The sequence below is a fragment of the Salvelinus sp. IW2-2015 genome, linkage group LG9, assembly GCF_002910315.2.
Source record: "Salvelinus sp. IW2-2015 linkage group LG9, ASM291031v2, whole genome shotgun sequence".
Classification (NCBI taxonomy): Eukaryota; Metazoa; Chordata; class Actinopteri; order Salmoniformes; family Salmonidae; genus Salvelinus; species Salvelinus sp. IW2-2015.
The window spans coordinates 28,582,608-28,596,980 of NC_036849.1; the positions used below are offsets into that span (position 1 = coordinate 28,582,608).

A 14,373-nucleotide genomic window follows, 5' to 3' on the forward strand; every position below is an offset into this window, starting at 1 on the left:
CTTCTTAACACAGCGCGCCTCCAACACGGAAGCCAGCCGCACCAATGTGTCGGAGGAAACACCGTGCACCTGGCAACCTTGGTTAGCACGCACTGCGCCCGGCCCGCCACAGGAGTCGCTGGTGCGCGATGAGACAAGGATATCCCTACCGGCCAAACCCTCCCTAACCCAGACGACGCTAGGCCAATTGTGCGTCGCCCCACGGACCTCCCGGTCGCGTGCCGGCTGCGACAGAGCCTGGGCGCGAACCCAGAGTCTCTGGTGGCGCAGCTAGCGCTGCGATGCAGTGCACTAGACCACTGCGCCACCCGGGAGGCCAACTCGCTGTTTATTATCTGTGCATAGTCACTATGCTTTACCCCCGCACATTGACTCGGTACCGGTACCCCCTGTATATAGCCTCGTTATTGTAATGTAATTTTCTTTTTTTTCGATATTATTTTTTTTTTACATTAGTTTATTTAGTAAATATTTTCTTAACTCTATTTCTTGAACTGCATTGTTGGTTAAGGGCTTGTAAGTAAGCATTTCAGGGTAAGGTATTCGGCGCATGTGACAAATACAATTTGATTTCATTTGGAGCCTATCCTATCAACAGATCGCTCGAAGATGCATATCGTTCATTATAGCGAGAGCGGGCACGATGGACTAACCAATTAAAACTTTTACATGAAAAGTAGCCTAGTTACTGTAATATGAAGTGGAAAATGTAGCTCTCTCTCACTCTCGCCTTCTCTCTCGCCAGTCTTCTCTTTTCTTGCTCTACTGTTCTCTAGTCCCTACAATCCTGTTCTCGCCCTCTCAACCCACCAGCCCTCCCTTTTTTCCCCCTGCAATCCTGTTTTTATTTAACTAGGCAAGTCAGTGAAGAACAAATTCTTATTTACAATGACGGCCAAACCCGGACGATGCTTGGCCAATTGTGCACCGCCCTATGGGACTCCCAATCACGGCCAGTTGTGATACAGCCTGGATTCGAACCAGGGTGTCTGTAGTGACGCCTCTAGCATTGAGATGCAGTGCCTTCAACCGCTGGAGCCCCTCAACCCACCAGCCCTCCCTTTTTCCCTGCCCTCCTATTCTTTCCCTCTCTACACCCTTTTGCGTCTTCCTCTACCCTCCTATTATCGCCTTGGTGATTCTCTCCTGGAGGTCACCACCACTACACTGTCTCTAATCTACCAGGGGTAAAGGCCCAGGTCTGATAAAAGCTCTCATGCTAGTCTAGGAGTCCTAGGAGTACTGACGCTAGGTCCATGAATGGACCGCAAGCGGAAGCACTCACGTCTGCTCTTTTCAGCTCAACCCAGCCCAGCATTGATATTCACATATACGTTGCTTTTAGCGGACCGTTTCACACACAAAACTTTCATCGGTTATGAGTTTCTGAAGCCTCTCTCTTAGGACCACAAGAGCCTCAGCTCAACCTACCTCAAAGGTTTCCTCTGCAACTTCTCAGAGTTTGTCTAGAACAGCAAAAATCTGTTTCTCCCTCTCCAGCTTTCTTTGCTGCCTACCTAGACAGCCCTCCGATAAACAGCCCTCCGATAAACAGCCCTCCGATAAATAGCGCGCCATTAAACAGCCCTCCAACTTCTTCATAACGTCTTAAGAGTTCCCACTGACCTTTAGTCTCTGATTTAAGTTGTTTTTGCGGTTGTCTGCTGGGTGCACTTCTGTCTGATGGGTGCCCTTCTGTCTGCTGGGTACCCTTCTGTCTGCTGGGTGCCCTTCTGTCTGCTGGGTACCCTTCTGTCTGCTGGGTGCCCTTCTGTCTGCTGGGTACCCTTCTGTCTGCTGGTACCCTTCTGTCTGGCGGTGCACTTCTGTCTGCTGGCACTTCTGTCTGCTGTGCACTTCTGTCTGCTGGGTGCCCTTCTGTCTGCGGGTGCACTTCTGTCTGCTAGGTGCCCTTCTGTTCTGGGTGCACTTCTGTCTGCTGGGTGCACTTCTGTCTGCTGGGTGCCCTTCTGTCTGCTGGGTGCACTTCTGTCTGCTGGGTGCACTTCTGTCTGCTGGGTGCCCTTCTGTCTGCTGGGTGCCCTTCTGTCTGCTGGGTGCACTTCTGCGTCGTCTAGATGCGAAATCACAGGGAGAGACTCATTAGCAGCTGTTACAACCAGGATAATATATCTAATCAGGCCTTACCACACAGCAGGCCATGTTATTGCCTAAGTTCTTCTCCTGTCACTCAGGGCTAATCGAGGCTCCATCGCTCCCCAGGACAGAGACTGATGGGGTAGAGTTGGCCCGGCACAGCCCCTCAGCCCCTGGCCCTGCTCTAATGTCTGGCTACAGAGGTCTCTGGATTTCTCCCCTGAAAAGTGTGAGAAGAACAACATCCGAGTTGTGTTTACTGGCTGTGTTTGAAGATTAAAAGTGGCGTGTTCGGTCAATCACTATGAAAATGTGAATCTATGGCATTTAAAACTTCTTATGGCTGCAGTCCCGGTAACTGGACCGATATGACAACAGCCAGTCCAAGTGCAGGGCGCCAAATTCAAAAACCAGAAATCTCATAATTAAAATTCCTCAAACATTCATGTGTCTTATATCATTTTAAAGGTAATCTTGTTGTTAATCCCACCAAAGTGTCCGATTTCAAATTGGCTTTTCAGCGAAAGCACTACAAACGATTATGTTAGGTCACCACAAAACCACAATAATCACAGCCATTTTTCCCAGCTAAAGATAGCTTCACAAAAACCAGAATAGAGATAAAAATGAATCACTAACCTTCGATTATTTTCATCAGATGACACTCATAGGACTTCATGTTACACAATACATGCATGTTTTGTTTGATTAAATTCATATTTATATCAAAAAATCTGAGTTTACATTGAGGCTACAAGATTCACTAAATGCAAAAACATCAAGTGACTTTGCATAGCCCATCGTTTCAACAGAAATACTCATCATAAATATAGATGATAATACAAGTTATACACATTGAATTATAGATATACCTCTCCTTAATGCAACCGCTATGTCAGATTTCAAAAAAACTTTACCAAAAAAGAAATGCACGCTATAATCTGAGACGGCGCTCAAAAACAGCATACCACAGCTGCAAAGATGGCGTCACTATAAACAATAAAATACATGATAAATATTCCTTTACCTTTGATGATCTAGATCAGAAAGCACACCAGGAATCCCAGGTCCACAATAAATGTTTGTTTTGTTTGAAAAAAATCCGTTATTTATGTCCAAATACCTTCTTTTGTTAGCACGTCTGGTTTACATATCCAAATGCTAATTCTGGTCAGCGTTATATCGGACAAAAACTTCAAAATGTGATATTACCGGTCGAAGAAACATTTCAAACTAAGTACTGAATCAATCATTTGGATGTTTTTAACATATAGCTTCAATAAAGTTCCAACCGGAGTATTCGTTCTTGTCTGCAATGGAACGTCAGTGTCTTGCATGAAGAAAAGGCATGATCAGGAAATGGCTGCTTGATGGACACCTGACTGATTCTGCTCTCATTCTCTCCCACAACATCATAGAAGTCTCATTGGAATTTCTATTGATGGTTGACATCTAGTGGAACMCCTAGGMAGTGCAACWTCATTCATAACTCAAATGGATTTCTTAAGGGACTCTGGTGAATACAGACAAGCTCAGATTTCTGACTTCCTGTTTTGATTTCAACTCAGGATTTTGCCTGCCAATATGAGTTCTGTTAATCTCACAGACATAATTCAAACAGTTTTAGAAACTTTAGAGTGTTTTCTATCCAATACTAATAATAATATGCAAATATTAGGAACTATGACTGAGGAGCAGGCCGTTTGATATGGGCACCTTTCACCCAAGCTACTCAATACTGCCCCTTCAGCCATAAGAAGTTAATAAATACTCTTCCTAACTTTTTAAATGTCAACTTTTTGAAAGTCGAGGCCTAGTGATAATGATAGTCTATTATTTGCTCTAGTGATGTTTCACATCAAAAACGGTTTTCATATAGGAATTGTATGCCCTGTAGATGAACGACTCATGATGATGTGATGGGGATGTTGAGAATTGTGATGCAGTGACGATGATGAACGTGTGTTTGTGTTCAGGCGGAGATGGACATCCAGATAGCGCTGGAGCGGGAGGAGGACGTCCAGCGATCTGCCTTGTTGGAGCAGGAGAGGAGAGACAGAGAGCTGGCCTTGAGGATCGCCCAGAGCGAAGCCGAACTCATCAACGACGAGGTCCAGATGGACCCCAGTCTGCGCAGGTACACATACAGATATACACACTTCGCTGTCCATCTATATGTTAGTATGATTATATTGTCACGTGTCAATACTCAAGCCCTAGATTAGGTTTTTACAGGGCCTAACCAAGGTTGTTGTTTAACCCAGAAATGTTTTAATAGAAGCTGAAAGGATTCAACACGTCAAATAAAAATAGCTGTTGTATTTCTTAGGTCCATAAGGAGACTATGCCTGTCCACTGCATGCATGTGTAACCTCTTTTCTCCTCTTGTTCTCCCCTCTCCCAGCAATGGGTCTTTCTCAGGTCTCTATCCAAACACAGTGAGAGCCATGTAAGACATTAGCCAATAGCTTAGCCTCCTGCTTCCAGTAACCTAACACAGCCCATTAATCCTTCATCTCAACCTCATCTAATCTTTCATCAACCTAGATCCAGGATTATACCAGCCCATGCAAAGCCATCATAAACAATACGCTAATTATCTAATTCTTCACATTGGATAGAACCAAATAACACTGCGTTCCAGTCATGATTCAATCCGCCATTGTGTTCCCCGCCGAGGGCATGAATCAACAGGGCCAGGGGATAAGCACGTCTGATAATTAGCCTGTCGCAAACATATGACCATGACCACTGCGTGCCAAATCTAAACAGGAATGTATAATAGGTCATTCCAATCAGCTTCTGATGGTTTTTCTGTTGTCCCAGTCTAATCATACACTATCCTCTGTTTGCAGCGCTGATGGACATCAACATCTCCAGGCATTCACAATGTATATTCTATGGCTTTTTTCACACATTGTATTTGTTCTTATTGAAATGGAAAACATTTATTTTCCATTCCTATTGTATCTTCGATAGCTAGCTTTGCACAATTACTTGAACAAACACACAATGCTCATTCCCCTCTGTAAACTAATCAACTACACAGTTGAGATGTACTGTAGAACTAACTCCTAACCACCGTTGGTGAAGGGACTTAATAACTAGTTAGTACTCAGTCTTAACACTCTTGTAATGATATCAGTAGCACCTACCGTCATAGAGATGATAGGTTTAGTCATGGTTAGTTACAGTTGGAACAGAGTCGTATTGTATTTGTGTTTCTTGAACACCTGGCCTACAGGTACCTGTTCACCCATCAGGTGACTTCTTCACAACTGGTCACTGAGGGATACAGTTAAGCATCTTCCACCGCTCACAGGTGTCAACACGCCACAAGTGTCACAACACGCGCTGACATCACGTATCAGATGGCTGCACAGACAGCTCTTAGTGGAAGCCTCCCTGGTCTCCGTGACTAATGGGGAATACTATTATACTACGGATACAGGTAACTGCCAAAATAAGTGAAACACCAACATAGTGTATTTTAATAGGGCGAACAGCTTCAATGTGCCTTGTTATACAAGTGTCTAGAACTCTTTTGGGGGGATTATACCACCACGATATATTGTGTGCTTTGTTGATGGTGGTGGAAAACGCTGTCTCAGGCGCCAGTCCAGAATCTTCCATACGTGTTCTATTGGGTTAAAATCTGGTGACTGAGAGACACACACATTTTAAACCCCCTATGCTCCTTTGAGACCCCTCTTTCAAAGTCACTGAGATCTCTTCTTCTAGCCATGGTAGCCAAAACAATGGGCAACTGGGCATTTTTATACATGACCCTAAGCATGATGGGATGTTAATTGCTTAATTAACTCAGGAACCACACGTCTGTTGAAGCACCTGCTTGCAATAGGTCGTTATCAATAAAACTTCACCATTTTGCATGGAAAAATAAAAAATATATATCGGACTATGCTTTTTAAGAGGTGATGAAAATAAAACCAAATATTTATAAGATTAAACTCCTATGAAAATGGCACATAGTTATCAATGGTTTTAGCGGAGCTGGGGATCTCCTTGCCCCCCAGCAGCCAAATTGAACGCTCTGCACAGTATTGTGACGTTTTATTGATAACTACCTATCTACTTTGTATCCCTCATTTACTCAAGTGTTTCCTTTATTTTGGCAGTTATCTGTGTATGAATATGTATGATTCAGAGACAATGTTCAGTCATATGCTGCTGTTGCCAGCAGCATACCACCCTGCATACCACTGCTGGCTTGCTTCTGAAGCTAAGCAGGGTTGGTCCTGGTCAGTCCCTGGATGGGAGACCAGGTGCTGCTGGAAGTGGTGTTGGAGGGCCAGTAGGAGGCACTCTTTCCTCTGGTCTAAACAAAGATCCCAATGCCCCAGGGCAGTGATTGGGGACACTGCTCTGTGTAGGGTGCCGTCTTTCGGATGGGACGTTAAACGGGTGTCCTGACTCTCTGAGGTCATTAAAGATCCCATGGCACTTATCGTAAGAGTAGGGGTGTTAACCCCGGTGTCCTGGCTAAATTCCCAATCTGGCCCTCAACCATCACGGTCACCTAATAATCCCCAGTTTACAATTGGCTCATTCATCCCCCTCCTCTCCCCTGTAACTATTCCCCAGGTCGTTGCTGCAAATGAGAACGTGTTCTCAGTCAACTTACCTGGTAAAATAACGGTAAAATAAATAAATAAATAAAAATTGTACACTGGTATTATTGTGTTTATAGGGAGGAAATGGCCCTGGAAATGTCAACTTCTGGCTTGGTGGTAATGGCGATAAATGGTTTGTTGCCAGATACACGATCACCAGAATCATCCAAATTAATCAAACAAATAATTTCCGAAAATCATTTTTTTATTCGTTATAAAATAGTTAAAAATCCTAGTGAGCAATGGGAAATGAAGACATTTTTGCCAAGGGTGTTATCTTGTAAAATGTATTGAATCTTGAAATCAGATTGTGTGTGTCTATTTTAGGATAAAATCAGATTTTGTGTCCTCTGTGGTTTGACAACAGCTATAGCACTTTGAACACAACTAACTTCCTTAAAGGCATGACATCCATCAGTTGCTCGCCTCATCTTCAGTAGGCACTATTTTGTAAGCCCTTGTTACAGTAGCTCTTAATCCCTCCAACGTTGGCCAACACCCCCCAGAGTCTCTATCTCACCATCAATCCCTGTTACCCCAGGAGCACTTTGAGGGGGTGACATGTCAATTATCTAGCACTCAGCCCCACGAGCTGTCACCACCACGCGCTCCACTGTCTCTCCCTGTCATCTTTCTGTCGCTCTATTATCTGCCCAGGCTGGCCCTCCTCCCATGAGGTTAAGTAAGCCCAGGAACACACTGATTCAGGGTGGGTGGGTGGTAGGGCTGACCCCAATTTGTCGACTGGTCAATTGTTTGGTCGATAGACTGTTGGTCGACTAAATCAAGGGTTTTTCTTTATTTTACTATTTTCTAATTGTCGATTAATAGTGAAGACATCAAAACTATGAAGTAACACATATGGAAAAGTGTTAAACAAATCAAAATATATTTTATATTTGAGATTCTTCAAATAGCCACCCTTTGCCTTGATGACAGCTTTGCACATTCTTGGAATTCTCTCAACAAGCTTCATGAGGTAGTCACCTGGAATTAATTTCAATTAACTTCACTAGGGTAGGGGGCAGCATTTGGAATTTTGGATGAAAAGCGTGCCCAAATTAAACAGCCTGCTACTCAGGCCCAGAAACTAGGATGTGCATATAGTTAGTAGATTTGGATAGAAAACACTCTAAAGTTCCCAAAACTGTTAAAATAATGTCTGTGAGTATAACAGGACTGATATGGCAGGCGAAAACCTGAGGAAAATCCATCCAGGAAGTACTATTATTTTGAACGGCTGTTTTTCCATTGAAAGCCTATCCACCAGACAAAGACTTAGGACCCAGTTCACTATCTCTATGGCTTCTTCTACATGTGGCCAGTCTTTAGGCATTGTTTCAGGCTTTTAATCTGAAAAATGAGGGTGATACAGCACTTTCAATGAGTGGACAGTGGACATTTCCAGACATGAGTCCAGCGCGTGATCGGGAGTGCGCCTTTCTTGTTTCTCCTTTTCTATTGACGAAGCTTTTGTCCATCAGAGGATGAGTTCATTAGTTCCCATCCTCAAATTGCAGCCCAAATAAATGCTTTACAGAGTTCAAGTAACAGACACATCTCAACATCAGCTGGTCAGAGGAGACTGTGTGAACCAGGCCTTCATGGACGAATTGCTGCAAAGATACCTCCTCTAAAGGACACCAATAAGAAGAAGAGACTTGCTTGGGCCAAGAAACACAAGCAATGGACGTTAGACTGGTGGAAATTTGTCCTTTGGTCTGGTGTCCAAATTGGAGATTTTTGGTTCCGACCGCCATGTCTTTGTGAGACATGTGTCTGAACGGATGATCTCCGCGTGTGTATTTCCCACGTAAAGCATGGAGGAGGAGGTGTTACGGTGTGGGGGTGCTTTGATGGTGACACTGTCAGTGATTTATTTAAAATTCAAGGCACACTTATCCATCATGGCTACCACAGCATTCTGCAGTGATATGCCATCCCATCTGGTTTGGGATTATTGGGACTATCATTGGTTTTTCAACAGGATAATGACCCAACACACCTCCAGGCTGTGAAAGGGTTATTTTACCAAGAAAGGAGAGTGATGGAGTGCTGCATCAGATGACCTGGCTTCCACAATCCCCCGACCTCTCAACCAAATTAAGGTGGTTTGGGATGAGCCGGACCGCGGAGTGAAGGAAAAGCAGCCAACAGGTGCTTAGCATATGTGGGAACTCCTTCAAGACTTTTGGAAAAGCATTGCTGTTGAAGCTGGTTGAGAGAATGGCAAGAGTGTACAAAGCTGTCAAGACAGAGTGCCTATTTGAAGATAATCAAATATAAAATATATTTTGATTTAACACCTGTTTGGTTACTATATGATCCCAATTGTGTTTATTCATAGTTTTGATGTCTTCACTATTACTCTACAATGTAGAAAATAGTACAAAAAATGTAGAAAAAACCCTTGAATGAGTAGGTGTCTCCAAACTTTTGACTGGTACTATGTATAAACAAATATATACTTTTTTGGGGCACACGAGACACCTGTCTTATTCGCGCCCATCTCTGTGAACTAATCCGTTGTGGAGGCCGAGACTAATCCGTTGTGGAGGCCACGGGGATGGCACAGTCAAAGAAGCGGCGTGTGGCTGAGATGTACAATTTTCATCTCCAGAATGCGCACGCTCACGCAAATTTGTGCACATTCATTTTTTCATAACTTCATTGTGTGAAAGTTAGTGTCTACCAATTCTCCATTACGTATATCACCAGTAGTACATTTACCATTAATTCCTATAATTTCTGTTCTACAATGTTTGTTTGGTTACGGTTATTTCTGTTAATGCATTCAATTTATTATTATTCCAGTCTTTTACTGTTCTCACTGTCGATGTGGACACATTGTTTGTAGAGTGCACAACCTATGCTACACTTTTAAGAAACATTTTGGTTTATTTAATTCTACTTACAAATTTTGTAAATTTAGTCACTGTCTTTTGTTTTGGAGCACTCCTGTCAATTTTGAGTAAGGACACGCACCTGATTACGCATAGAAGTAGGCCTATAGGGTACCTGGCCCGCGTGCAAATGTAGGCATATAAATGTGCCCATTTGGGGATCTTATAGTACTTCTGATTGGCTTAACTCACCACCGCTAATGAGCTGTGGAGCTTCTCAAAGTAATGTTTTCTATACCTCAAACATCAAGCGAATGAAGTCTGTTTTTACATCCATTGAGAATGACAATGTATTTGAAAAATCATTCCAGCTCTCTGATCCAGTGGAAATGTCATGAAATAGGCCTACCTTATTACTTTTTATCCCTTGCGCAAATTGTCCCGAGCTCACTGGCCCAGAATATTTTATAATGTTGCAAGTTTGCTAGCTCCAGCTTCTGGAGGGACCCATTAAGTTAATGGATACAATGTTTCAAGTTTGTTGCAATGTAGCCAATGTGATTTATAGAATATTTATTTTTATCAGGCTATTTTTACGTAGTTGGAAATGGCAATAGAAGTTACTTTTTAGGTTTGTATAATTTTAATTTAGATTTTGATAGAGTTTTGATAAACCACATGACAATGATTTTGAGATACGAAGACATTATTAGAAATTAAATTAAACTGTTCCACAAAAATGTGCATATGAAAACCATAACTGGTACGCGGATCGATAGAAATGGGAAGATAAATTGGAATTCCACATGAAAGGTTGCCGATTCCTCGTGTAGCGTATTACCAGCAACTTCAGGAGAGAAACAGTAGAACCTGCGAAAGCCAGTAGGAGCGGGAGAATGGTCAGGTTATCTTGATCTCTGGCTCCCTCTTGAGTTATTTGTCTTATTTCATCAAACAATGAGCTCAATGCATTTATAGTTGATTTTAGTGAAACACATATGGAAAAATACACGTTTTAACATTTTGACGAGACTTTCTTTTTTTGGGGGGGGGGGGGCAGCCCTAGTGGGTGGGGACTAGGGAGTAGGTTATAGGGTGAAATGGGCATATACATGCAGTCCGGCTACCCTACAGACAGATTTCCCCCTTTTTTCCCAACTTAGCACTTGATAACTTCTCTGATTGTTACCAGTAGTTTAGTTTCTGAACATGACCACAGCACTATGGTGCGCCAATCCGAGCTGGGATTCCGAGACGTCCCACTGCTCGGACCTGTCAGATGTTCAATTACGATTAAATTGACTTCCTCTCTTCTCTCCCTTGCTTGCCGAGACTGCAGGGGTTCACAGGTGCAGGCACTCAAAGCCGGTGGCGTGAAGAAGTACGACCTGAGCAAGTGGAAGTACGCCGAGCTGCGGGACGTCATCAACACCTCGTGCGGTAAGACTTTCCCCACAACCCCTCTCACCACTACCAGCCCTGAAGGGCTACTATCAGCATGGGGCCCCTTCCATTCACTATGCTACTCTGAAAAAGCCCTGGGAGAAACAGGCAAGGTGTTGAGCTCTCGGGGAGATTCTTGATCCTGCTCTGTGCACCTCCATCACTCACGCCATCATTAATGCAGCCCCTCTGTTAATAATTGAACATCTGGCCGTGTTTTCAGTAATGTAACCTCTTCAAAAGTGTGGTATGTTTTTAGTTTTTTTCGCCCCGCTCTTGAGTTTCCTGCCTTGGTGTGATTTCTCCTATAGTTTTCAGGGACAGCCAAAGGGTAATTTCTAGGAGATTGCAGCTGGGCGAAACTGACGGGAATTCTATGTCGACCAGGGCCGACGGGAGAGTGTACGCACAGCTGCTACGTTAATAAGGATGCAGTCCGGTGGCAGACGATGAAATGATTACCATTATGGTGGATTACAGTGTTTTGCTCTCTGTGGCAGTTTCAGTAGTAAAACATGGAGGAGAGTCTACCGTCTGTCTGAATCCACATGTAAACAGATGAATAGGCCAGCTGGCAGTTAGGGAGCGCTCCGGACCAACAGTTCTGCTAATAGCCCGATTCATTTAGTTCACAGCCCTGAAGTCCCCTATATGAGTGGATGGGAAACTGGCTAATTGTCTAATGCATTAATTGTGATGGAAATTAAATCTGGAGGGTTGTAACGATTTTGTTACGTTCTCCACGGCCCTTTTGAATGATTTACACCCATCCTGTTGCAGCTTTCTCTCCTTGCATTTTCACTGTGAGGAAAAATGAATTGTGTGACCTATGTCCACAACCCCCAATTTTAATGTTTGTCGTTTCCTGACCGGTGCAGATTAAAACTTGAGTATTACCTTGAATATTATTACATGTGTACCTAGTGATGGGCACCGATATGGAAAATCTGTATCGATATCATTTGCATTTTTCCATATCGATATATCTGTTTATAAAAAACATTGCACTGACTGTATGTAAGTGTAGACTTATCTGTTCACTGTGCATTGGGCCAGTTGTGAATGTTCAAACTATATCGATATAACCAACATTTTATTTGTAAAGGAGGTATAGAAAATACTCCATTTGATTCACAGAAATTATACTGAACAAAAATATAATTGCAACATGCAAAAATGTCAAAGATTTTGCTGAGTTATAGTTCATATAAGGAAATTTGTCAATTGAAATATATAAATGAGGCCCTAATCTATTAATTTCACATGACTGGGAATGCAGATATGCTTATGTTGGTCACAGATACCGTAAAAAAAAAAAAAAATAGGGCCGTGGATCAGAAAACCGGTGTCTGGTGTGACCACCATTTGCCTCATGCAGCGAGACACATCTCCTTTGCATAGAGTTTATCAGGCTTTTGATTGTGGCCTGTGGAATGTTGTCCCACTCCTTTTCAATGTATATGTGAAGTTCCTGGATAATGGCAGGAACTGGAACACGCTGTCATATGGGTCGATCCAGAGCATCCCAAACAGGCTTAATGCGTGACATGTCTGTTGAGTATGCAGGCCAACTGGGACCTTGCGACATGGGGCTGTGCTGTGCATTATCATGCACAGCCCCACATGAGGTGATGGCGGCTGATGAAGGGCACCACAATGGGCCTCAGGATCTTGTCACGGTATCTCTGTGCATTCAAATTGCCATCGATAAAATGCAATTGTGTTTGTTGTCCGTAGCTTATGCCTGCCCATACCATAACCCCACCGCCACCACAGGGCATTCTGTTCAAAACGTTGACATAAAAATCACTTGCCCACACGACACCGTACACACTGTCTGCCATCTGCCCGGTACAGTTGAAACTGGGATTAATCTGTGAAGAGCACACTTCTCCAGCATGCCAGTGAAGGTGAGCATTTGCCCACTGACGCCAAACTGCAGTCAGGTCAAGACCCTGATGAAGCGACGAGCATGCAGATGAGCTTCCCTGAGACAGTTTCTGACAGTTTGGTGCATAAATTCTTTGGTTGTGCCAACCCACAGTTTCATCAGCTGTCGGGGTAACTGGTCTCAGATGATCCCACAGGTGAAGAAGCCGGATGTGGCGGTCCTGGGCTGGCATGGTTATACGTGGTCTGAGGTTGAGGCCTGTTGGAGGTACTGCCAAATTCTCTAAAACGACGTTCGAGGCGGCTTATGGTAGAGAAATTAACATTTGATTCTTTGGAAACAGCTCTGGTGGACATTCCTGCGGTCAGCATGTCAATTGCATTCTCCATAAACTTGAGACCTCTGTGGCATTGTATAGACAAAGGTGCACCTGTGTAATGATCATGTTTAATCAGCTTCTTGATATGCCAAACCTATCAGGTGGATGGATTAACTTGGTAAAGGAGAAATGCTCACTAACAGGGATGTAAACAAATTTGTGCACAACATTTTTGAGAAATAATATTTTTGGGCGTATGGAAACTGTATGGGATCTTTTATTTCAGCTCATGAAACATGGGACCAACACTTTACATGTTGCGTTTATCGTTTATATATTTTTTTCAGTCTATATTTTATTGGTAAAGGTGGTATAGAAAATACTCCACATTTGTTTCACAGAAATTACATTAATGGAGGCATAAAAGAGAAGGGCCTACTCCTATAACCTTAAGCACGTTTAATTTACTGTTGTCATCCCTGTGTAGATATTGAGCTGCTGGCGGCATGCAGGGAGGAGTTCCATCGCCGTCTCAAGGTCTACCACGCCTGGAAATCCAAGAACAAGAAGCGTGACACAGCTGCTGAGCAGAGGGCCCCCAAATCTATCACTGACTACGGTGAGTGAGATTCCCCGTCCTGGGATGTTGTGCTACTGTAGACTGCCCTCCTCAACCCAGGATTGTGTTCAGACATTAACGTGTTCTGGCTTAACCCCGCTATCACAATTTGTGTCCATTAAGGACTCTGCGTTTTCTACAGTAGCATCCTTTTTTATCAGTTTCTTTCATCTGTTTTTATTTCTTTCTGCACGATATTCCCGAAACGTCGCTACTTTTTCAATACTAGAACATGTAAAACAATACTTTTGTTAAATGTGTTTCACGGATCAAGTCTGTCTATCAGCGCAGCCAATGTCCCCCTTATAGGACTGCACTGTGCCTGCTCCACTTAGCCTGCACTGGGAGTTTGGGCCGCATCATGTTAGCTCCTCACTCATGTTCCACTTAGCCTGCGCTGGGAGTCTGCATCATGTTAGCTCCTCCCTTATGTTCCACTTAGCCTGCGCTAGGAGTCTGCATCATGTTAGCTCCTCCCTCATGCTCCACTTAGCCTTCACTGGGAGTCTGCATCATGTTAGCTCCTC

The 14,373-nt window shown here is 43.5% G+C and overlaps 1 protein-coding gene across 1 annotated transcript in view; it reads left to right on the forward strand.

The window, feature by feature from the left end:
* The window catches only part of LOC111968897 (unconventional myosin-VI-like), a 130,972-nt gene that overhangs the window by 109,047 nt on the left and 7,552 nt on the right, over positions 1-14,373 (forward strand). The window contains exons 28-30 of the mRNA XM_070445249.1: positions 4,074-4,234; positions 10,914-11,014; positions 13,715-13,846. Coding sequence (XP_070301350.1) covers positions 4,074-4,234; positions 10,914-11,014; positions 13,715-13,846 — 394 coding nt within the window. The remainder of the gene's footprint in view (positions 1-4,073; positions 4,235-10,913; positions 11,015-13,714; positions 13,847-14,373) is intronic.